Below are 25,406 nucleotides of genomic sequence, written 5' to 3'. Positions count from 1 at the left end.
GGATTAAAATACGATTTTCTAAAATTAGGCAGCAAGAAAACAGTAAATAGAGATGAAAGTTGAGATAGTACATTTCCTTTGACATATAGCTATAGATAGAAGTGGGTAGATTAATCCTGGCTTTCTTTTTGTGTCAGTGAGAAAAATCCTCCTGTTCAGTTGTGGCCCATGCATGGGTCTTTGGTGCCTGCTACAGACTATGTCATGATCCTACTTTTCTAATTAAAAGAGGTCACACCCATTTTCTACAGATGCACTTATCTAGGCTTAATTTAATAATTAGTCTTAAAATGAACTTTCTCTGGAAGGAGATGATGATATATTCCACAATCTTCTATGCTGTATGAAGTTGGAAGTCACATAAGAATGAACTGCAAATTTGGGGCACCTGGGTGGCTCAGTCGCTAAGTGTCTGACTCTTGATTTTGCTTTAGGTCATGACCTCACAGTTCATGAGTTCGAGCCCCACATCAGGCTCTGTGCTGAGAATGCGGAGACTGCTTGGGATTCTCTCTCTCTGCCCTGACCCTGCGCATGCTCTTGCTCTCACTGTCTCTCTATTTCTATCTCTCATAATAAATAAATAAACTAAAAAAAAATGAACTGCAAATTCAATGCCCTGCCTGTCTTATGGAACTGTTGTGAGCCTCAAAAGACAACACAGAAGTAATTTGGAATTCTTAAAATCAGGTGCAAGGGCTTGTTAATATTATTGCTACTATTAGCCTCTCGTTAAAAGATGTGAGTTAGTTTTTGTCTTAAAACTCCAAATAAGCCTCTGTTTCCTCATTGCCTGGCTCATGATACCCCCTTAAGCGGCCACTCACAGTGTCTAAGCTGCCATGTTGTTTGGCGCCTGTGTGTATTAATGACTGCCTACCCGTTTCACTCTTATTGCAAAGTAGACATTACTTAATGATCAAGTTAGGTAACATCAGAAAGAGGGAGAGAACACTCCTGGAGAGTAATAATAGGTGTAAGTTGGATATGAATGGGGCATGAGCCAGGACAGAATGTCATAGAGAAGACACCTCTGGGTATTCAGATTGACATGGATCTTGTTTTAGTTTCTAGACCAGACTCCAATAGTACATAGTCTGTGCACAGAAGATTACTAAAAAGATGATATGCCTCTTTTTGCCATCAAGCCCATTCTAAATGCTCAGTAAAATGGTGTCTCAAATGCATTGTTTCGCTTTTCCTTGATAGTAGTGTGGCAGCTTGACCTTCTAAATATTTCTTAAACGATTGCCTTCAGAGAAAAGTCTGAAATTACAAACCGGATGTATCTGCTACTTAAAAATGGTCAGGGGTGGAAATCCCTTGAAGTCTCCCTAACAAAATGAAAGTGCTCAAATGAAATGTTTGTAATGTTGCTGTCGAGACAAGGGCTCTGGATACTGGAGCGGCTGCCAGTTTTGAAAAATGGGACCGCAGTGCCTCCTCCAGGAGAATGAGCATACTTACACCTTAGAAATCAGCTCACGAACTGGCTCAAGCTCAAATGATGTAAGGTGGGTGGCAACTGAGAAAGAGATCCTTTCAGATGCTTACAAGTGCTGCAGTGAGCTCATCTTAGTCACAGACAGTTAATGGGGTTTCATTTTCAGTGATATTTTTCATATTCCCCAGGCAAAAGATGCAGAGCTATTCTTTAGAGATTATTTCATTTAAAAACCAACCAACTGACCCCCGCCTTTGGTAGAAAGGGTCAGAGGATGGAGGGCATAAGCAAGACATGGAGACCACAAAGGGAATGAACACTTTCTGGATGCTGTTTCATGCCAGGTCACCATCTGAGTCAATTCAGTGTCTTTATGGTTCCCTCTCAAGATAGGTATTACCACTCCTATTTATAGATGTGGCTCACAGTGACCAGGAACTTGCCCAAAGTAACAGAATTACTACGCGATATGGCTGGAAGCGGAGCGCAGATGTACCTACTCTAGCACAGCCAGTGCCTTCAATTAAGTTCTTTCTGATGCTAACATGCTATCATCAGTAATAATAGCTACCACTATGCTGAGGACTGTATACACACTGTGGAGTTCAGTGTTCCTCAGCCTCGGCATTAATGACATTTCCTGTGGGGAGCTGTCCTATGCACTGTGACAAATTCAGTGGCATCACTGGGCTCTACCCACTAGATGCCAACAGTATCTACCCTGAGGGGTGACAACCAAAAATTTCTCCAAACATTGCTAAATATCCCGTAGGGTAGGGAGCAAAATCGCCCCTCTGAGCTAGGTATTTTTGTCATTTTTCAGAAAAAGAAACAGAGCAATTATGCCAAATCACAGACCAAGGGAATTGCAAAGCCAGGGCATGAACCTACACCTGAATCACCTCTAAAGTGTACGCCCTTCCACCTTCTTTCAGTAGAATATCTGTTTTCCAGCATCCTGTCTAGAATCTTCGTCACCTATATTCAAAGGCTGTGTCTTGTCTCATCCTTCCTGCTGTAGCCATTATGTGCTAATGTCGCCTCTCACATCCTAACCTGACTGGACTGGGAGTGCCTGGAGGGGTACCTTCCTATATCACCTGCCTCTAACATAGTGCCCAGCATGTAGTAGGTGTGCAGATGTTCACTAACTCACTGAGTAAATTATTCCAGTGCTTTAATCCTTCGCATTCAAATCCAGTTGATGCTACTACCTTGCATTATGAAGAAAAAGGTTCATTCAGCTGAATCAAATTCCAAGTAGCTCATGTACAAAATGATTAGAAGATGAAAAATAATGAAGTCTGAATAAATGGATGTGTGAACACTCAGAATTTAATAAACCTGTTTGGTAAGTTCACAGAATTTAATAAACCTGTTTGGTAAGTTTACCTGTTGGTAAAGTTACCTGTTTGGTAAGTGAACCTGCCAAGTTCACAGGAATTAATCACTGCATCTGAACCTCAAAGGCAGTCGTGATACCTGTCATCTGTGTCCAAAATTGAGGGTGAAGCAAGAGCTAGGCAGTGCAACATGTGTATTACTTGTTAAGGATTAGGCCGTGCCTCCTACGTGTCAGGGCAGGTCTTCTGGGATGACAGGAAGTGCCACTGTCCTTTCTGCAGAAGGCATCCAATGACTTTTGAGCAAGAGGACATGCTTGCTTTCTGCTATTTTTCCAGCAGTCGAGATGAATTATTCTGAGCACCCTTTCTGCCACCTGCCTGGACAAAAGCAACTCCAATCTGTCGACTGCTTAATAGAAATCTCCCTCAGTGAGAAGCCAGTTGACCGACCCTGCCTGGGATTAAAGCAGCGACAACCTCGCCATCTGCATAAAGCCCTAAACCAGAGAGTGTGGAGTGATCCACAGGGAGCGGTGGCAAGGGACTATGAGTTCAATGTGCAAGTCTTGATTCACTCCTCATGATTCCTTCTCCTTCTCAAATGCCACAATGTGTGGAGGGAGTTAAAATGAGCAGTGTTGTTACAATACAGCCAAGCCCAATTAGACAGCCTGGAATTCACTTCCCCAGTTTTCTGTGTGGGCTGCACACAGCATGAGAGGGAACGAGAGAAAAGACTTCACGGGTAGGAGCCGGCTGCCTCATGATGACACGGAGATGCCTGCCAAGCCCTCTCTCATCTCCGTGGCAAAGGCGTCCTCTGCAGAGGCCTCATGCTCCTTCTTCTGGTGCAGCTTTGTCAGCACTGAGCCCTGTCCACATTGTCCCCAGCCGCTATCAACTGCTCGTCCACCCCCTTCTTTCCTTCCTTCCCTTCTCTTCCTTTGCCTTTCTTTCAGTCCTTTTCTCTGTTATGCTCTCTCTGATATTTACCCTTCCTCTTTTTCAAGACCTTTAAAAAAAGCCAATTATTTATGCTTCATGCATTGTTCTCCCCATTCAACTGAACCCATCTAGACACTGATTCGTGTTGGAGTCTACAACACTGATATCCTCAGCACCAGGCACATGCTTGATGCTTAATGAATGCACACATGAAGGAAGTAAGGAATTAGGAAACGAAAGAATGAATGAACAAACCAACATGTCACAATTATAGTGTCACCTCTTTGTGAAGGTGACAGTTTCTGCAGTCTCTTTAGCCTTTGCTTGTTTTACTCCAAACTAACACAGTGAAAGATTTGCAAAGCCCGGAAGATAGGACTGAGAACATTTTAAAACAATGCAGTGGGTGATAGTGATTAGAAGGAGTGGCTGTGAGTATGGCAGATAACAGTTTACATCTCACCTCTGTGACTTACAACCAGGGTGACCCTGGTCAAATTTGTAAAGTCTCTTAGCCTTCTTTCCCCCATAAGGGAACGGGCATGATAGTATATACCCCATGTAGTCAGCACGAGGAGTGAATGAAATATGTGAAGCATAAGACATGCCATTGGGCATCTCCTGAACACATACTAAATGGTAGTGCTAACAAGGACAATACAAATGATGACATTGATGTTGGTGCTGACGATTGCAAATGCTTAACATTAATATTTTAAAAGACTTGATGAACTGCTAAGATAACCTACTGCTTTCTGATACATTTAAGATAAAAACCTACAAAAAGTAGTTGTGTTTAAGGCCCAATATTACAACTCAGGAATATTCCATATATACCATATATCATAAATATATTTAGTGTAGCAGCTGACAAAATAATCCTACTTAAGAGGGTTTTATCCCTAAGTCCCTGATTAATGTAAAGAGATTATAAATATTAGGCAATTAATTATTTTTATTAATGTTTTAATTTCTTTAAAATACAATGCACTGATTGTTCGAAAGGTATGTTTGCAAAAAGTTGGTCCTGGCATCAACCTTTAAACTAGGTAAATCAGGGTTACTTACTCTCAGCACTCCTAACATTTGGGACTAGATAATTCTTTGTTTTGTAGGGGGAGGGCTGTCCTTGACCTTATGAGACATTTCCTAGCATCCCTGGGGTCTTCCCACTAGATGACAGTACCAGCCATACCTCCCTCCAGTTGTGGCAACTCAAGCTGTCTGCAGACCCTGCTGCCCTGCACCAGTCCCCAAACTACTGAGACAGGGTAATGAGTTCCATTGTGTTGCAAAGAGGGCAAGTGGTGTCAGTTGTAACTGTCCTTTATCCCATGGAAATCTACATGCCAGTGTCCAGGGTTCTACAGATCTGGGTCCTGAGTCACCTCCATCTTCTACCAAGCTGACTGGAGCATTTGTGCTTCTCTGGTCTCAGGTCTAGTCCCTGAACACTCCATCGCCAGTTCCAACTCCCTCCCACCAGCTCACCTGCTCAGCCCTCCAGATCTCTGTTTTAATAGAAACCATCCAGGGGCGCCTGGGTGGCTCAGTTGGCTAAGTGTCCGACTTCAGCTCAGGTCACGATCTTGCAGTTCGTGGGTTTGAGCCCCGTGTCGGGCTCTGTGCTGACAGCTCAGAGCCTGGAGCCTGTTTCAGATTCTGTGTCTCCCTCTCTCTCTGGCCCTCCCCCGTTCATGCTCTCTCTCTGTCTCAAAAATAAATAAACGTTAAAAAAATTTTTTTATATAAAAAAAAATAGAAACCGTCCAGATAGCTTCTGTGTGTTTGCTGTGGAGAGGCTCTTAAAGCAACTGCCACAATCAGCTCAAAGCCTCCTTACTTTCACCCTCAAGAGCACTTTACACCCACACAAGTTGTACCAGGGCCTAGAACAATAGCTCTGCTGGTCAGAAAAACAAATGAATAAAACCTTGAGGCAGTTCAGAACCATGGCAAAACTCATCTTTATCCTAACCAAGTGGGGAGAAAAAAAAGAGCATCACAAATCAAAAGAAACATGACTTCACTGGGGAGTGAAAAATCTCAGGATAAAGCCATTTTCTTAAAAAAAAAAAGTGATAGAGTTTCTGTAACTGAGTTGAAGTGGGGAACATTTTAAAATTGAAGACAAAAATTTCTGGCAAACAACAGAAAAGATATTTGGATAAGTCTTTTTTCTTTTTTTAAATTTAGTTATCTGGAAAACAATAAACCAATCCTTTGTCTTCTGGAAAAGGGAAAAGGTTATGAATCATGATAAGCCAAACAGTGTGAGAAATAAATCATCTTAATTCTGAAGGCCACAAAGCAACATAAAGAATACTCTTCCAAGAAAATGTAGAGTGGAAAAAGTAAAAGGAGAACCAGTTGTATTGTATTGTATCCAATATGTAAACTCAGAGGAAAAGACTGGAAGGGTAGCTATCCAAATGAGTCTTATGGTAAAATGGTGATCTTATGAGTGATTATTTTTTATTTCCCACCTTCTATTTTGTTGTTATGGTATCTATACAAATTGATTTTTAACACTTACAATTATATCTTACCATTTGAAAGGAAGGATATTTCCATTTACATATCAGTTTAATCATCTGCCATGATTGATATCAATTAAGTTTAAGAGAATAAAGGGCATATTTCCCAAATATGGAACTGCTAATATTGATTTGATTGGTTGCTAAGTGATTTAAGATCTTCTTTAATGTGTTTACAACTATAAATTTCCCTCTAAGCACTGCTTTTCCTGCATCCCACAAGTTTGGTTTATTGTATTTTTTGTTTGTTTTTCTCCAAGTATTTTCTAATTTCCCTTGTGATTTCTTCTTTGACTCATTGGTTATTCAGGAGTGCTTATTTAAGTTCCACACATATGAATTTCCCAAACTTCTTCTGTTACCAATTTCTAATTTCATCCCATTTCTAATTTCAACATATTTGACATGATTTCAATCCTTTTAAACTTATTGAGACTTGCTTTATGGCCTAACTTGTGGCCAGTCCTAGACAATGTGCCATGTGCACTGGAGAAGAATGTATTTTTCTGTTGTTGGGTGGAGTGTTCTATAGATGTCAATTAGATCTAGTTGGTTATAGTATCATTCAAGTCTTCTATTTCTGCTGTTTGGAGGTAGGGCCTTTTAGAGGTGAGTAGGTCATGAGGGCAGTGGAGCCCTCCTGAATGAGATTAGTGCCTTTATAAAAGATACCCCAGGATAGCATGGGTTAAACACTGGACTTACTGTGAAATTACCCAGCATACTAAGTACTTGATATCTTTTTGTATTATAGGAAGGAGTAACTTATGGATCATGTGAGAGTGGTTGGATATCATACAGAAAAGTATGATTAGCAACACCAAAAAATGGCCTATTTCACCACTGAGATGATTCCTGTCAATGTGGAAAAAAAGTAATTGGTCCATATTGTTAGATAATTCAAACACAGAGAAAATTGTAAGATGAAAAATAAAAGGTTTCCTCCTTCTCAAAAAAAAAAAAAAAAAAAGATACCCCAGAGATCTCCCTGATCCCTTCCACTATGCAAGGATACAGTGAGAAAATAGCCATCTATAAACCAGGAAGCAGGGTCTCACCCGACAATGAATCTGTCGGCATCTCAATCTTAGACTTCCCCACCTCCAGAGCTCTGAAAAATAAATCCCTGTTTATGAGCCCCCCCCCAAGTCTATGGTATTCTGTTACAGCAGCCCCAGAAGACTAAAACAATTTCCTTGTTATTTTTCTGTCTCTTTCTTCCATCCATTGTTGAAAATAGGGTCTTGGTCTCCTTTTATTATTGTTGAATTATCCATTTCTCCCTTCAATTTTGTCAGTTTTTGTGCCATGTATTTTGGGGGTCTAGTGCTAAATGTACTCTTCATCAAATGTCTACATACGTCAATTTGCCCTCCTGCCAGCAGTCTCAAAATTAGCCCTTGAATCAGCATGATCAACGGTGATGCATAATACTTAACATTTAAGAGTAATGAACACCTTATGCTCTCTTCTAGCAGAAATGGCATCTCATAAATATGTCTTATCTGGACCTAGATGGTCTTAGAAAAGTAAAACCAAATAACTCTTGATAATTAAATGATTTTCTTCTGGTTTTACAAGGTTTTCTCCCCTTTGAAGACTATGAACCAAAACTGATGTCTTCCTTCATTTTTCAGTTTCCCAGAGGAATAATGTTATAATCTGAATTAAAGTCAAATTTCTGAGCCCTTAAGTGATCGTGGTCAACACTGTTGCTTTCAGACCTTGGAAGGAAGGCTAGTCTTACTTTTAAGTAGTAATCTCCCTGATAATAAAAGGATGTGGGAAGTTTACAAGAACGCATTTCTAGGGACCCGCAGACTTGCTATGGTCAGAGCACCTGTGACATTCTACAGACATGCCTTGTGTGTGCATGATCTATCAGGTGCCCCCTAGCCTTTGAGAAGCTATAAACAAGAAAACCAATACATCATTTTGGTAACTATTGTGACCACACAAACAGAAGATGCCAGGGGTGGGACAGAGTGCTGGAAGAAGGCACATCTCCTCTATCAGGCATCATAATAGTTCTTTTCACATACACAAAATCCAGAAGCAAGGCTGGTTGACTGATGTGGGGTATGGGATTGAGGCTAACTTGAGATCATGGTGGTATGTATGGCTACGTAGGCATTGCAGATCATTTGAACTCACTCTCACAGCCCTACCACAGTGTTTCTCAGAGTACGGTCCAGTGCCCACTGGTTGACCTCAGAAGTCTTCCTGATGCAAAAGCACAAGTGCTTTCCTCAGTCCTTAACAGCAAATGGGGATTTGGCCCTTAGATTTTCACTTATATGCATGTCCAAAAGATATTAAGTGGGTTATCAAGAATCACTAAAATGTTGCCTCTTTCTGAAACCCTGGTTTAGTACCTAATCATGAAGTCTGCTGCCACACAACATGTGGCCATGCTGCACTGTCCAACACAGAGAAGAATTCCTGCAGCTTCTTCAGAACGACAGTTTCTTTCTAGTGCTTCATCGGTCCCAGGACTTTCAATTGCTGCCCTTTGTGTTCATTAACATAATTGTAGACCCAAGGCTTTACCTTTATTAATCATTTTTATTTGATATTTATTTTGTTCCTCTCCAATTCTTTGTTATCACTGAGTTCTTTTATTGCTGGAAAAAGAGAAGAGATGGTATGGGCTGGTTGTGGGATCTTATTTTGCTCTGCTCCAGAAGTTTAAGAATATTGCCCTAGAGGAACTGTTTGCTTTCACTAGATTTATCTATTAATGGTGTTCTGGGCATTCCATATGTCCAGAGGCTAATTCTGAGCCTCTGTTAAACTATTCCATTTTCAGCACCTCCTTCAAATTGTCCCTGACCCAAAATCATCATGAGTTCTCCCTCTCATAAATCATAACATAACTGCCTACTTAGGGGGTCATAAACAGCTGTTGGATATCTTGAATCACTGAACTGTTGTCTAATTCTTTAATTGCTGCCTTTTACCTTTTAGAGTATTTTATTTTATCTTTCCACCAAGACTGAAGTATCCTGAGACCAGGGGACCAAGGTTGCTATCTATATATCTTAGCACAGAATGAAGAAAATGGCCATGGTACAGAGGTTCTTTACTGGGCATCTGTGGTCTGATCTGAGGATTGAGAGGGAGCAGAAATGGACACAGAGCGTTGGACACCAGCCCTAAGCCATCCTCCAGGTGGTGGCTTCTGACTATGGACATGGGGGATTCCTGATCAAGCAGCAAACAACAAGCATGGGAGTATTGGAGGGCTCTTGGTTTTCAGACATTGCCGCTGGTCCTGTCTCTTCCTCTGGCTCCTGGGCTTGCTTAAATTACCATCTGGCCACCTTAACTCACAGCCAGGAGAATCCTGAGAGGTACGTGACTGAACACCCTACCCTGCCCCATACCCCACGACTATACCAACCTGGATTGGGGTCCCATTTGGGACAGTACTGTGTCTCTTGGTCTTGACTCAGTACATACTGTCCCTGTGTTGCCTGGCTCTGGTTCCTGATTGGGTCCAGGCCCTAAGTCCTTTGCCAAAAGCCATTCCTGGTCCTCAACTGGCTAGTTACCAGCCTTTCTGGTTCCTATCCTGTAATGTTTTTGACCAATTTCTGTGAAAAATTCTAGCCATGACATAGGACATGGAAAGAATCTGAAATCCTACTTAAAAGGAGGCATTGATCTCAGCTGGAGGAGATGCCAGTCTATCTTACATGTCTAAAATATTGTAATAGTTATAACCTGGACTTTGAGCCTTGAGTCTCGTGGTGTTCACAGTGTTTGATGCTATGGACTTATTCACTCAAACTTCAAACAACAATCTGTTTGATCGAATCATTGAATTGGACATGGTGAGGATAGGTAACAAAATGGTGGCCCAAGAAGGAGGAAATCAATCCAACCAGTGAGGGGCTAAATGATGGCTGGTCCAGGATATTTACTCCTTATAAGTCCACTGAATCAATCAATATTAAAAAAAAATGCTCTCCCTCTGTGACCACAAACCATGACCATGGAAGTCTCAAAATCTGACGTATTTACAGGAGAAGAATTGATAAGTCAAAAGCAAACCAACTTAATACCTCTCCTACAAGAAATAAAGATCATTCCTTGGCAATGTCCTCATTTAGAATTCAGATCAATTATTCTGACAATGTAGGTTCTCACATTCCTGTAAGAATAAGGAAAAATAGGCCTCTCTGAGTGGTTTTGCATTATTAGAATTGCTTCGTGAGAGAATAATCATTAAAGTCTTCTCTAGGAAAAATGAAGTAACAAAAATTTGTCCTGGATGTTTGGGTAACTTCTTGATATTTGATTGAGTTGATATTGTTCCCTATTACAGTACCCACAGATGCAAGGCTGCAGAATCATTGCCAGATAATAGTACAAGATCGTCTCTGAGCTAATTTTATTTTATGTTATTTTTATTTCTAATTTTTTTAATATTTATTTATTTTTGAGAGAGAGAGCGCACGCGCGCAAGTGGGGGAGGGTCAGAGAGAGAGGGAGACACAGAATCCAAAGCAGGCTCCAGGCCCTGAGCTGTCAGCACAGAGCCTGATGTGGGGCTCAAACTCATGAACCATGCGATCATGACCTGAGCCGAAGTTGGACACTCAACCGACTCAGCCACCCAGGCGCCCCTTCTCTGAGCTAATTTTAAAACAGCATTCTTTTGAATCTTTGAAACCAGGTTCTTCTGAAACTGTAACTGGGGTTAAATTTAGGTCTACATGGATTTCATAAAACCAAAACCCTTTAAAGTTTACATTAAAGATTCATGTATGTAACTGGCCTTGGTTGGATGATGATGATAAATATTACAAAACATTAGTTTCCCTTCCCCGGGCTTTCTTACAAGAAGGTCCTGCAGCTTTGTCCCAAGCATATTGGAGTATTTCATCTCCGCCTGGCTATATAAGCAGGACTGAGTGTAATGATGTTCGCCATCAACTTGTGTCATTCTGTCATAAATAATGACAAGTGTGTGTAGCCACACTTTGGGTCAAATCTGCTCATGTAACTTTGTTCCCAACCAGGTTCCTGGGATTCATTCTAGAGTCATAGAGTCCACTGTATTTTATTTTTACTCCTTTGTTCTTTTATGTAAGCATGCTGAAAACACTAGATAGTGTTCTTTTATTTTAACTCAAAACAACTCCTCCTTCTCTGTACTATAAAGTAATCGTTTCCCCAGAACTAACTTGCAAATGTCATTGTAAGTCAGCATAAACATGACACAAGTAACATTGCCATTACACATGGGATTACCCCAGAGAACATTCTGTTCTCTGTTATGTCTACAGGAGAAGACACAGCAGGGCCCCAGTGCTGTGCCTGTACCTACATGGTCAGAGGACCTCACCCTGACACCCACAGGGAGTATGCCGTCCTTCATAAGGTGCAGTGGGAGGAAGAGGTGAGGCAGGATAACAAGTAAGTGACAGCACTAACTTTGAAGTCACACCTCTTCTTTACGGTGCATTAAAGAGGGGGAAAATCAGTCTTTCTAGAAGATCCATCTCAAGAATGAGGGCAGTAAGTGGGTATCAATAAGGCTCAACAGAAACAATGGATATGATGCTCTTCACACAGTAAATGGCACATGGTATGTGATTAATAAATGTTTCTAGTGCTCAGGACATGATAGCTGCTCAGTAAATATTGGTTGAATAAATGAGTGACTTGATAAACAAACAAATGAATGAATGGGCAGTCAGCCAGAAAAATACCTGTTTTATCATACCTGAAACTAATACAACATGGTATATTAATTATACTTGAATTAGAAAAAAATAAAATAAAAATAAATTTCTCTGTAGAAGTAAAAAAAAATACCTGTTTTATGTTATCAATATAGATTCCTCTCTTCTAAACTTAAACTTCTGCTTAAGGAATGGAACAAACTGTGCACGGCAGGACTCAGTAATGTTAGACAAAGTAGATTTGCTCTCAGGCTTTCACAGGAGAGTTGGAAAGGAAGGCCAGGCCAGTTCCATACGCCCCCTGGTGGCAGAATTCGCAGGCGGGTCCGCATGTGTCGGGTCTGCAGATGGAGGGCAGGGCGGAGCCCTCACCAGAGGGTCATCATTGAGCAGATCCAGTTAAAATGAAAATAAGGTCACAGGCCCTGCCTGCACTGCCTCTTCTGGAGGATGGCAGGTACAGTTTTGCGCCTACCCTTCCCTCATGCACATTTTGAGTCATCACTGGGTCCTCTTGGTCCGCTTTGCACACATCTGTGTTACTGGTTTCAAGGCCTAAACTGGTCTCTGCCCCCTTTACACTTCCAGACCTCCTCAGCACCTTGCTCTTCTTATCCCCTCCTCAGGACTTGCTCGTTACGCTTTGTGGCATCTGGGTGGGGAAACTGAGGCATGGAATGAGGGAAGGCTACCTGGACTCCACAATCAAAAGCTCCTCAAGGCCTCCTCCCAAGCATCCCTCCTCCCCCAACCTTGTCCTCCCCCAACTAAGAAAGGGGTTAGCAGGGAGACATCGTCAATGGCCACAAAGCTTTGCTTTCCCAGAAAACCTCTGCACAATAAAAACCACTCTAAACTGAAGGACCTGACGCTTAATCAATGCTTCTGGAATTCCAGACTCCTGTGGAAAACTTCCTTCATCCATTTTACAGTGGTCTTTTTAAGAGGAAGGAAATAATTTTTCACTCACCTTCTTTCAACTACTGCTCAGCTTTGGGGACATACTTCAGTTCACTTTTAATATTCTGGATCTCTGATAGGTTGACCGCAGGTCCTGGAAATTTCTTCACTCCTGGAATTGGCTTCTTCTCCTCATCCAAGGTGGGAGGAGCACCCTGAAGAGAAAAAAAGAGAAAGAGATCAGCTCACTGAAAAAGGCATTTGGTCTCTCTGTCAAAGGGTAATTCTAGCCGCATTCCTGTGCTGTTGAGACACCCTCAGAGTCCCAAGAAGATCTCCTGAAGTCTGTGGAGGAATATGGAATAAAGTTAGAAGAAGAAAACAAGTAACTTCCACATGACTTAGAAAACACAAGAGTACTGTTCAATGTCTGGTAACTAACAAAAATTATGACTAGTTAGGATTTGTGTTTCCAAGAGAAGCACCTTACGAGATCAAATTTAATTTCGTATCTTAGGATCCTAATATGCCTGAACAGCAGAGATTTGTAGAACGTTTGTGCATGGTTGGCTCTAGCAATGACTTCGTCCAGGAGTTTAACATTTTTTTTGTTTGGGGTGCAGTAGCTGTCAGCCTTTGTTCCAACAACGTCTCCTGGAAGCATAAACAAACTGACACTGACATAAGCAAAACCTTCTCGAATGTGGGTGGGACAGTATGGGGCAAGAGGAGGCCCACTTCTCTCTTCCTGCTTTGGGAACTATTTTAAATTCCTTATTATTTGATGTTTTTATATTGTTGCAGCTTTAAGGCAGGACCACATTCTATACTTTTCTTTGTGGCTCCTCCAGAGCCTGGTATAGACGACATGCTTGCCGATTTTTGTTTAGTTCGTTAATCCCAAGAATGTACCATAATGACAAATATATGCCTCTGTGTACATACACCAAACATACATATTAACAGTGACTAAAACAATAAGATCAGTTGCTGTGTGTGGCTCCTAGAACTCCAAAGTCATTACTGCAGTAGAAATTGCTTGTTAGCTAGACGCCTATGCTAGACATGGGGAGCATATTCTCCAGCCCTGGAAGGAAGGTGTTGGAGGAACATTTGATCACTGTGGCAGCCATGAGAGCATGCCTGTCGGATCAGCTTTCTGCCAGGAGGGTAATTCAATAACAGTCCCAGCTGCCTCACCCTGCAACCCGCCTGCTGCACCACGCTGAGGTCACACTTCCCACGGCTGCTCGTGGCCAATGACTGAGTGCCACAGGATCCTAAGGCCAGCCCATTCCTGGGAGACAAGACTCTTGAGGAGGAACTTCGGCTATAGAATTTTCCTTAGAACAGCAGTGAGATCTAAGAGGTTTCGCTCCAACTCTCTGTCCCACTCTTCTTCACCCACATCATGGTCTAACCACCTTCCCATTTTTCCTTACAAATGGTTTCCCTAGTAAATATTTTCCACATCTCAGCCCACCATTGTCTGCTCCTTGGAGGACCCACTGTTACATGGTCACAATGTGGGACTGGCAGGGCTTCATCTGCTCAGCCAACAACTGAATGAATGATACAGTTCTAGGGAAAAGGAGTAAAAAAATGCACATTTGCCTCTGGTTCAAGCCCTAAGCCCATACTTGTTGCCAACCTAATCAGGCAGCAATGTGACTTGGGTATTAAAGCTAATGCTGTTCTTTGCCCCCATCTGGCTCCTACATCTAGTTCTCAAATTGTCTAGAACCTAAAGGGAAAGGGAAGAGACTGTTTAAGATTCCCAACCTCAAACCAATTATTTTGTAGGCATATCCTTTATAGAATTGCCTATTTGAGGGGTAAGTACAAATATAAAACATTGTACATCTACTGTTCTTCTAGGAAGGGCTGAGGGTTTTTTTCCTATAGTCATTTTCTTTGAACCTTGGCACAGTACTGATGAAATAGCTAAGATGTAACCACACAAAATGATAAAGTAATTCAGTGTAGACTGTGCCTGTTGTAAATATCTGGCAAATAGTGTTTCCTCAGGCTGATGTACACAGTCATAGAATCAGCTTCCTTTTGTCATGCGCACACATTCACCATTTATAAATGGCGATTTAGAAGCAATAATCAAAGCTATTAAACATCCACCTGGAGGACCATGTATTCCAAAATGTTCTTTCCTAGACTTTTGGAAAGAGATTTTAAACAAGGCTATAAAATGGGGTTTTTTAATATGTGCAGCAGTGAAATGAAAAATGTTTCCTCACTTATGAATGTTCTGATGGTGGTTAGGTGGGTAGATCTTAATAAAGAAGCATGAAGAAGAAAACTGTTTCCAATTCTTTCTGTTAAGTTCCTGGGTATGTCACCTTCACTGTGTTTGTAATATCAAAATGTGCTCTGTTGGCACATTTAATATGTAAAGCCAATGTGTATAGTTATGTCTATGTGCAAAGACTTATGTGAACATACACAGAAAAAAAGGATGATAATATTTAATATTAGTCACTTTCAAGTTATTAAAACCTCAGTGCACTGTGTTTTTTTAATAAGGTAAGACTTTCGGCACTTGATTTGGTATGGTCACATATAATAGAAATTATAAGTGGATATATTCAATAAGTAGATATGACATTGACTCAGGAAGGGGTTAATGGTGGTACATATTCTTAACTGAATCTTCTCTCATCTTTTAAAAAATTGGGAATCGATTCCATTTCTTCTATAAATTTATTGTAAGAATTATAATAAATAAAGACATGAACAAGCAGGGTTCCAGATGGCTCCATCTGGCTAATATGTGGTACTTTTTTTTCTTCTGTACGTAGATATTTGAACTGAGAAGGGACATGAAAGATATTCTTTGACTGAGATAAAGAGAGCTTGAGAGAAGGTTTATCAGCCCCTGCACCTTTACCAGTGTCAGGAATGGCTGTTGTCAAGGGAAATGTTCCCCTGGGGTGGGGGGGTTATAGAGTATTTGTAAAATTTGGCAAAATGGTGAACCATTTTCCAGCTATCTTGCCTTCATCTCCCTCTTTACTACCACTCTATTGAGTTTTCCCCTAACCTCATCTCTGTGGGGCAATACAGTCTGATGTGCTCATTCATGCTTAGACACTGAGGACTTAGTAATAACAGCAAACACAATGATAGCTATTCTAAGTTACATATGCTAACTCATTTAATCCTCACACCAACCCTATACATTTGCTATTACTATTATCCCTGTTTTATAGTTGAGGAAACTGAGGCCTAAGGCCGGGAGGGAAGGAGTAAGAAAATTGCCCATAGTCTCATGGCTAGGAAGTGTGAGACCAGAATTAAGTAGTGTGTTTGCATCTTGTAAAGGGACAAGATGGAGAGGGAAATAATTAACAGAAAGTCACAACATGCTATTTTCTGGCTTAATAATGATGGAATTACAGTCAAAAGAGAGATTTGGGAAGCAGAGTGGAGGCTTGTCAGTACCCTTCAAATCGCTTTAAATAAGCAGCTGCCTTGTCTTATCCAAAAGATTGGCCTTGTTTATTAGGATTTGGCTGCAAGGCCTCTGTGTCAGGCACATGCCAAACTCTGGCTGGGCTGGGCAGACGGAGGGTGTACTCCAGCTCTGTGAGCAAAGCAAAGGGCTCCCAGAGACCATAGGTGGGCTGGAGACCCAGCCAGCACTCGCAGGCCTTGTCAGAGGGCCAAAGGCTGGTCCTGGCTTCCTACTGGGATACAACCTCTTCACGCATGAGATGGGGGAGCTACTGGCTGTGATAGAGGTGGCCTGTTGTGTTCAGGGATGGTATGTTATGATCTCCATTTTATACAGTGCTTATCTTAATGCAAGGCTAGGCAACAAATCCCAAAACTAGGTAAGTAAGCATTTTCAGGTTTGCAAATTAGGTAATTTTTTAAAAGTGTGGTTGTTTATTTATTTATCTATTTATCTGTGTATGTATGTATGTATGTATGTATGTATGTATTTATTTATTTATTTATTTATTTATTTATTAAGAGAGAGAACACATGTGTATGCACAGGGCAGTTAGAGAATCCCAAGCAGGCTCCATGCTGTCAGCGTGGAGCGTAACTCGGGATTCCATCCCATGAACCATGAGATCGTGACCTGAGCTGAAATCAAGAGTGGGACACTCAACCAACTGAACCACCAGGCGCCCCTGTATAGGTTATTTTTAATTCAGATTCCATTTTTGCCTTCAAACTATATGACAAAAGGTGGCAAACCCACAAAATCCTACTTAACTCACCTTGTAGCCAAGCCAAGCTGCCTAACTGCTCCCCTTGCAATGTTGTTTCCATGAGAAACTTACTCTAAGGTGCAGCCCAGGCCTTGAGTCATCAGATCCTCCCCTTACCTAAGATCCCACAGGTCCTGAGAGCTCATTTCTGCTCATACAGTAATGGAATACCATTCTCAGCTCCACCCTCCCAGCCCATGAGCTGGGATATAGCCCATGAGAAAGATATACCTCAGTTCCAGAAACACTTCTGGAGTCTCTGGATCTCTGTGGATACCTCACTCCCTCCATCCTGTGAAGAATATTGATTAGCCATTTGTACATGTGGCTGGTCATAAAGTAAGTGTTCACAAACAGGCTGTATCAGTTCTTGTCTATTTTAGAATGTGCTGGAACCATCAGACTGGGGACAAGAGTGAGAGCAAAATGTTTTCCCAACCCCCTAACTGGGACACTTGTGAGGAGGAAAGTACCAATTGTACAGAGAACTGAAGGTCATCTGTACCATAGGGGAAGATGAGATGCAAACCTCCAAAACCACTGTTATATACATCAATTTGGTGAGGAAAAGGGTCAAGCCACCTTCTGAATGACTGCCATGGTAGTGACAGACACGGTTTAGGGAAACACAGGAAGAAAACCTAATTACAGATACATGCAAGTGTGGGAAGAGTTCCGCTGCCCTCTCTTCAACCTCTCCATGCCTTTTTCTTACAATATGCAAAAGAATAGGCCTAGGAGTCCTTCAGGAAAATTGGATAATTAGATCAAATGATGAACAATCATTTATTGAATGGTTGGTAGGCTGTGCTGTGTCCATTATGTCACCGACTCCTCTCAGCAACCCTCTGAGGAAAAGAGTGGATCGTATTTGGCAGACATAGGCTCAGAAATACTTGACCAAAGTCCCAGAGGGAGAGCCCATGATTATGAGTTAACTGGATAGCCGAGTCAGTAGCATCAGAGTTTGAGATTATGTACCATAAGAACAGGGTAGTGCTGGGTTTTTTTCAACTTGTAGTTCAAACTTTTTATTCATCAAAGGTGACCTAGTGGCTGAAATTCCAGAACTTGGTGATATCACTCAAATACTCCCATCTCCTTCTTTGAAAACTTACCTTTCTAATGATAGGAGGCTGGAGCTACTAACTCGGGACCATATCAGGAATTATTTACGGGGGGCGGGGGGAGGGGGAGGAGAAAGGTTAGATGAGGGACAACCAAAGTTTTATTAGGAAACTTTGAAATGGTGATAGGTGTTCTTTGGGGGCAAATACCAAAAAGGTCACCTACAAAAGTTCAAAAATAAGTCTTTTTAGAAAGATAAAATACAGTTGGGTATGCCCTATGGCTTTGTTGAATTCCACTTTCCTTGTCTTCTGCTAAGACATGCTCCAAAACCTGCATTTTTTTTTTCAGAATTAGGCCTTCCAAATTTCATCAGAAAAGTCACAGTTGGAGAAGAAATACAGACCTTGAGGAAGGTACCCTTCTCTATTTAATGCACTTGTTATGAATTTTAGCCTTCGTTTCAGCCAAGTGGGCATGTAAATTCAGAGGAAAGGTAAAGAATTAGAGGGAGGAAAAAAAGACAAATTGATAGACTCCCTTGCAAAGTCCTCTTTTCAAAGGAAATACACAGAGATTGGGGCTTTTTGTTTGAATCACAAGTAATTTAATGTGCTTATTACCTACGCTCCCACTGGGGTTTGTCACTCATCAGAAGCTGTACTAAATACATCTTGCTCGGTTCAGAATAAGTTCCAAGTGAGACCTTACCGACCTAGTGACTGTTGCCAGACCAAAAGCATGTGAGAGGCTATGCTCCACCCACCACACACACACACACACACAATCAACAAACAACATGTTAAATTCAGCATCTTCAAGTAACTGTGCCAAGCCCTTAAAGGGCTAAAGAGAAGTAAGGAGCAGTGTGTTCCATGGCTAAGTGAGCAAGAGGCTCAAAGAAATGTATGTACTTTGTGATGACTCCTTGACCCACATCCATTCATGCCTCCCTTGTCCTGGAGAGCTGACACTCGCCTTGCCTTTGCCCCACTCTAGTCAGGAGTCTGGAGGAGAAAGACAGGGCTGAGCTCTGCCACTAAGTTTTCCTCACCTCCTCCGTTTCTGGAGTACACTCTTTTCTTCTGGGGGGTTGCCCAGCTCCCGGCCGAAAGGCTCCCATGGGGATGTTGATATTTGCCTAAAAGAAAAAAGCAGGGAAGATTTAACTCAAAAAAAAAAAAGTAGGAACTTGCATTGACACTTGGAGACCGTAATCACTGTGATAAAAACGCATCCAAAAAGTACATCTTTAAATCTTTTTTCCTCAAGAAAATTGTAATAATGACAGTACAAAAATATGCAAAGGGAAATTTGACTTCCATTTATTACAGATTTCTGGTACTCATCTTTAGGTCTGTGCAGTGATTTCACAATTCCCTAATGGATAGAATTTCAAGACAGTTTGTTCTGGCTGTTGCCCTCCTGTGGCACTTCACATTTTCCTCTCCCTCATATGAAAAAGGAACACATAATGATAGGAAAGGAGGAAACAGCATCCTCAGAAGCCATCCCACCTTAGCCCCTCCTTAAGGTTCCTTCAGATTCACCCTAGGAGGGGTGCACTCACACCTCCTAAACTCCTTCCTCCTTTCTGTAATGTCCTATGGCTTTCCTGGCACTTCGGTGGTCTCTGTGATTGACACTCCTCTACCTTCTCCCCAGCACACCACTGTGTGGGTCAGCACATAAGGAGAGTGCTGGAAAGCCAAGTTCCCTGGTATCACACTTCAGAGATTCTTGTCCTTCATTAAGATAACACGCTAATCTCCATCCCCAGTAAACATAAAACATCTTCTAGTAAACATGAAATAGGCTAAATGTTAAATTATGTGAGGAATGTATACTGACACAGTAATTTGAATCTGGGGTAAAGAATTTGTAAATTTGAATTTTATCCATATTTCATCTGATATCAAAAGGCAAGAATGTTTAATGCAGACCAACCAGGAGCATCACTCACATAAAACAAGCATTAAAACTTCTTTTTTAAGGTAGAACCTAATTTTTTCCACTTAAGATAAAGTGTTGCCTTACGAATAACTGGATACGTGGACTTGAGAAGTTGAAATTGCACTTTGATGTTATGCATCAAAGTGATGCCTGAGCGAAGGAAACAAAATATTTTACTACCTTATGATACAGTTTGGACAATTTGGGTACCATATCCAACAAAATTACTAGAAAGTGTGGCAAGGTCCATTTGGAAATGCCTGATGTGAGCTCTGTTACTAGGGGAATGTTCAACTCAAGACACAGGAAATATACAGGGTCCATGTTCAGGGAACATGGCAGATCTGTGTTCTCCCAAGAGAAGGAAGTGACGTTTTCCCCCTAGGGTCTTTAAAACTTCCTTTTGTACTAGAATAATGCTGATCCCACAGAAAGGAAACAGATCCAAAGGTTTGTGGTGGGTATCAAGAGAGGTAAATCACCATTCCTAGGGCCACCAAGCCAAGAAGTATTTTTGATCAGTGTGTACTATATATGTCAAAATATAAGTGCAACACAATCTTAGAGGAAGCCATTTTGGAAAGCCTAAGGCTGAAACTTCTATGCTATTCCTCTGTTTATTGGAAATATCAGTGGCCTAGAGTGGGAGGAGGGAGGGGCATATGACAAGGGGGAAAATATGTCTTATGCAGTGGCAAATGTGGTAGCATACTTCATGAATTCCAAGATGCACCTCTTTTAATACCTCCAAAATCAAAATGTGTCTTATAACCAATGGTTTCTTAAATATCTAATTGGCATATTTGTTTTCTTTTTTAGCAGGACATAAAATAATGGTATTTTACAATTGATAGTGTCTTAGATCGGATGAAATATCATTAGGGTCCTGAAATAATATCTAAACAATTTAAGACCTGAAGAAGTTTATCCACATTGAACCAATATCTATCTCCGTTTCTACAGTTTGAATGAAAAAAGGGAAAAGTCAATATAGGGACTTTTGGGGAGAAGGTTAACCGGTTAAAAGTTTTATTATATCATCACTACCCTCACCCATTTATTGAGTATCTACAGAGGGTGTCTTCCTAATAGTGAGTTGAAGTTAACATAGTTTCTGAAAGGCTTGATTGCTGAACTAACCTATTTAATGAAGTGCGTATACTCTACAGTAGGTTGTAGTTTTCACTAAAGGAACACATAAAGGTCATCCAGGGTAATGTATTTGGTAAAGCACATGCTATGGGAAACCACCTTTTCCTGCTTAGAGTTTAATTTTAGCAACGCATGTAGCCTCTCCATGGTAAACAGGTGGCTTATGCTAGTGAAAAGAGCCCACTGCAAGGAGTTGTTACAGATTCTCTGTACTTGAAAAAGTGACAACTGTTCTGGGTCTCATCTTTCCCATTCGTAATATGAACATTAGGCTTCATCAGTGGTTTTCAAACCTTTCAGCTATGGAACCCTTCCTTCAAGTAAAGTATTGTGAGAACATCTAAAATGCAAACTAGGTGGAGGTAGAGCTGCTCTGGCTAAGGTAGTAGGGAGCCCAGAACCCGATCTGATTCCCCCAAACTCTGGGCCATGACAGGTTCTTTCAAACGTGTTGGGCCCAATCTGACAACCCTTGAAAGAGATCATCCCTAAGTGGATGAGTACTGACATGTATTTCAAACGTTTGCTCTTCCCATTGTTAAGTCGTCTGTCATTTACTTTAAACTAGCATAGACCATGTGATATTTTATATGTTCAGTTTGGTTTAAACTACAGCTCTAGAGAGTTCTATTGCTCTGAGAGTTCATCCTCATAGGGTGGTGGTTGGATGGTAAAATATCACTAAGACCACATTCCCATGATTGCTACCCCAAGTCTTTCTGTTAGTCATATGTCCACCAACACCTGAGGTTTTGATGTTTGAAGAAATGTCAGAAATAAGTGGCATGAGCTTTACAAATGGCTCTTACTGATGAAATTAGAGGTTAGGGTATGTAGATTGGTTAAAATATTTTAGAGACAGTCCCCACCCTGCTGAACAGAATGTAAGAACCTGATAGCCTGTAGATTGCATCTTTAGAGACAGAGCTCAACGAGTGATCCCTAAATGGCTTGTCTCAAGCCATCAATAATGAGGATTTCCAACATGAGTCTTTTATGTGAGGTGACAGTCACTTGGAGTACGTAAAGCGAAAAGAGCTAAGGCTTCGTGGAGCTCACAGACAGCCTGCCTGGATGGTTTCATGCCTGCTTGCTAATGAATGTGTGTTTAACAAATGCCCATACATGTGGCAGAGTTGGGCCTGAGACTGGCCTTCACCTTAACCTGGTGTGATGTTGGGGACAGTAACCCCTCCCCGCATGCACCGTTCACTACACGCTATTTTAGCCACCCCCAAGCCCCGATTCAGCCTAGGTCCTACATCCTCACAACAAACTTCTGAGGTTCAGACTATCACCTTTGTTTCACTGATGAAGAAACTGAGCCTCAAAGACGTTAGAGGATTTGCTCAAGGTCACACAAACAGTCTGAGGAAAAGTCAGAGCCACCTCACCTTAGGGACAGACAGTTTCACTCTCTCAACCCCTGTCTGAAGAGTTCTTTTTACTTGGCCAGAATGAGCTCTAACCACTCTAAAATTCTCTAAACTGGTACAAAAATTGCAGGCTTCCACTTTGAAAATGGCCATGGAAAACGGGCGTGCAAAATGGATAATTCAAAAATAGGTGTCAAAGAAAGGCCACATTGAAAAATGAGCCATTAACTTGCTGACTTGATGCTTTTTAATCTTTAAGGCATCACTCAAAAAACCAGGAACCTAAATGGGTTTTTTGACAGAAGATATAGACAGCATCCAAAGCAGCCCAAGAATGCGTCAATTATCCAGTCATGAACATACACCTGAAGGGAGTGTCAGAAGAGTGCTTTGTAAATGATTAGAGATGTTTCATTAATGTAATTGTAGGGTGGTGATATTTGAGTGACAAATTATACACTGAATTATAGCCATAAGAAAAATTCCTTGTAACTTGAATTTGATAGAAATATGTAGACCTTAGCTCTCTTTTTCATTTCATCAGCCAGAGAATTGTGTGATATTCTTGTTTTTCACCGACTCATTCTGTTTCAACACAAATAAAATACTTTCTCAAGGATTAATTTTTCCATCTGCAAGTTGGGTATGGTATTTGCTATTCAAAATGGATTTCTAATATGGGGTACATTTTTGTGAAAGCAAATGGAGTTTGTCCAAGTCATTGATGTTAGACTTTCTGTATGTTGAGTTGACTCCATATCATTGATGTTACTAGACTTTGTTTATTCTATAAGGGTTGGACTTCCTTCTCTATACAGATTCTGTATAAATGCAAAGGAAGCAGGCCTTTGTTTTTCCTTTTGTAACACATTCTCTTGCATTTCTTTTCCCTCATTAACGTTTGTTCATCCTACACATTTTTAAATATGCCCCCCGATACAGCAAGCCTAGCGCATCGCTTTCCCAAACTATACATAATTTGTTACATCCTTGAAGTTTGGAATGGAAAAAAATCTACTAGATCATCTCTTGCCAGAACAGGATACAGTTCCCTGATAATAGACCTATCTGATGTGAAATGAATACTACACTTGATCTCACCAGGTGAAGAAAAGTAGAAAGAATTCCCTGTAAGTTAATTCCACTACTCCCTTAATTATTTGTACTGTTTTCCTGCTTGGCTCCAGGTTTTGAGCCTGAGGATTCTGGAAACAGTATTCCTTCCACAGCCACTCATATGTGACTTACAATGGAGTGACATCTTCTTTCCTCAGAGGGTTGGATTTTGATAGCTGCCTGACACTGGGTATTGACAATCCCTATCCACTTTGCTTTCCATAGCCATTGTTCTGCTATCTACCCCTCTCTGTTGGTCCCCACTCTGTTTCTCCTTTTAGTGCTGAAGCTTTTGGAGTTTCCTCTCACTGCATATTTGTTTCAGATGACCACTACTGATTCTATCTTTAGTTTTCAAAGGTCTCTAGCCACTCCTGCCAGAATCTATAGCCACCCCACCACGTCATCCTCCCAGGGCACAGGCAGAGGAAACCCCACAGGGCTGCATTTTGCAGTATTTCTTTCTGCACTTTCCTATTCTTAGTGTCCTGGGCCTCTCTGAATGGAGCAGGATATGACATTTTGAGATTTCTAGCATGTTCATAGAATCAAAAAGAATGAAATCTTGCCATTTGCAACTATGTGGATGGAACTGGAGGGTATTATGCTAAATGAAATGAGTCAGTCCGAGAAAGACAAAAATCATATGACTTCACTCATATGAGGACTTTAAGAGACAAAACAGATGAACATAAGGGAAGGAAAACAAAAATAATATAAAAACAGGGAGGGGGGACAAAACAGAAGAGACTCATAAATATGGACAACAAACAGAGGGTTACTGGAGGGGGTATGGGAGGGGTGATGGGCTAAATGGGTAAGGGGCATTAAGGAATCTACTCCTGAAATCAATGTTGCACTATATGCTAGCTAATTTGGATATAAATTTTAAAAAATAAAATTAAAAAAATAATAAAATCTAAAAAATAAAAGCAAAAAAAAAAAAAAGAAAGAAATAGTAGATCCATGATCAAAGAAAAGGCCTTGATTATACATTAGAACAAGTGGCAAATGAAGGTTCATTTTTACTTTTAAATTTAAATAAAATATTAAAGGAAGATATGTATCATTATATTATTTGTATCTTTAACCACTGTATTTGATTAATGGACAAAATATGGGTGGTTATAGTTTACTCCCTTGTGCCAAGGACACATACTTTTTAATACTAGAAATACTTTTTGGTATTTAGTATTTAGAAATACCGTAATACTTTTTAAACTAGAAATCCTAGTCAGGAAACAGAGTCCCTGACACCTGTCTGTAAAGACTTTTGTTGGGTTGTTTTTTTCTTCCATGAAGCCTTTATTCCCTGGGAAATGAGGAGTGAAAGATCAATGATAACCAGTGGTGAAGGTAAAAAAATATTAAAGCTTGGGGCATCATGATATTCTGTTCTACACATGGGTTGGGTAGCAACAGACAAGTTCCCATAAGAAGCCACACACTCACTAATGATGCAGCATTCATATAATCATTCCTTTAAAATATATAATAAAAGAGTTAGGTTTTGTTTCACAAGCAGCTTAGTTAAGTCAATTAAGCAGAGAGGTGGTAATGCAGTGGCCATGACTGTTTTTACTTTGAGACCATGTGTGTCACCGAGTCACTTTGTACTTTTCACTCCTAGCCAACTAATGT

The 25,406-nt window shown here is 40.9% G+C and overlaps 1 protein-coding gene across 2 annotated transcripts in view; it reads right to left on the bottom strand.

Annotated features, from left to right (window-relative positions):
* SMPX (small muscle protein X-linked) overlaps positions 1-25,406 on the bottom strand; it is a 54,382-nt gene that overhangs the window by 18,737 nt on the left and 10,239 nt on the right. For both annotated transcript variants that reach the window (XM_019433559.2, XM_019433560.2), the window contains exons 3-4: positions 19,223-19,309; positions 12,936-13,080 (exon numbers count right to left, since the gene is read on the bottom strand). In XM_019433559.2, coding sequence (XP_019289104.1) covers positions 12,946-13,080; positions 19,223-19,309 — 222 coding nt within the window. In that variant the 3' untranslated portion in view covers positions 12,936-12,945. The remainder of the gene's footprint in view (positions 1-12,935; positions 13,081-19,222; positions 19,310-25,406) is intronic.

This window comes from Panthera pardus, unplaced genomic scaffold (assembly GCF_024362965.1).
Source record: "Panthera pardus isolate Hobbes unplaced genomic scaffold, ASM2436296v1 HiC_scaffold_27, whole genome shotgun sequence".
Classification (NCBI taxonomy): domain Eukaryota; kingdom Metazoa; phylum Chordata; class Mammalia; order Carnivora; family Felidae; genus Panthera; species Panthera pardus.
This window is presented reverse-complemented; position numbering and strand designations above follow the sequence as displayed.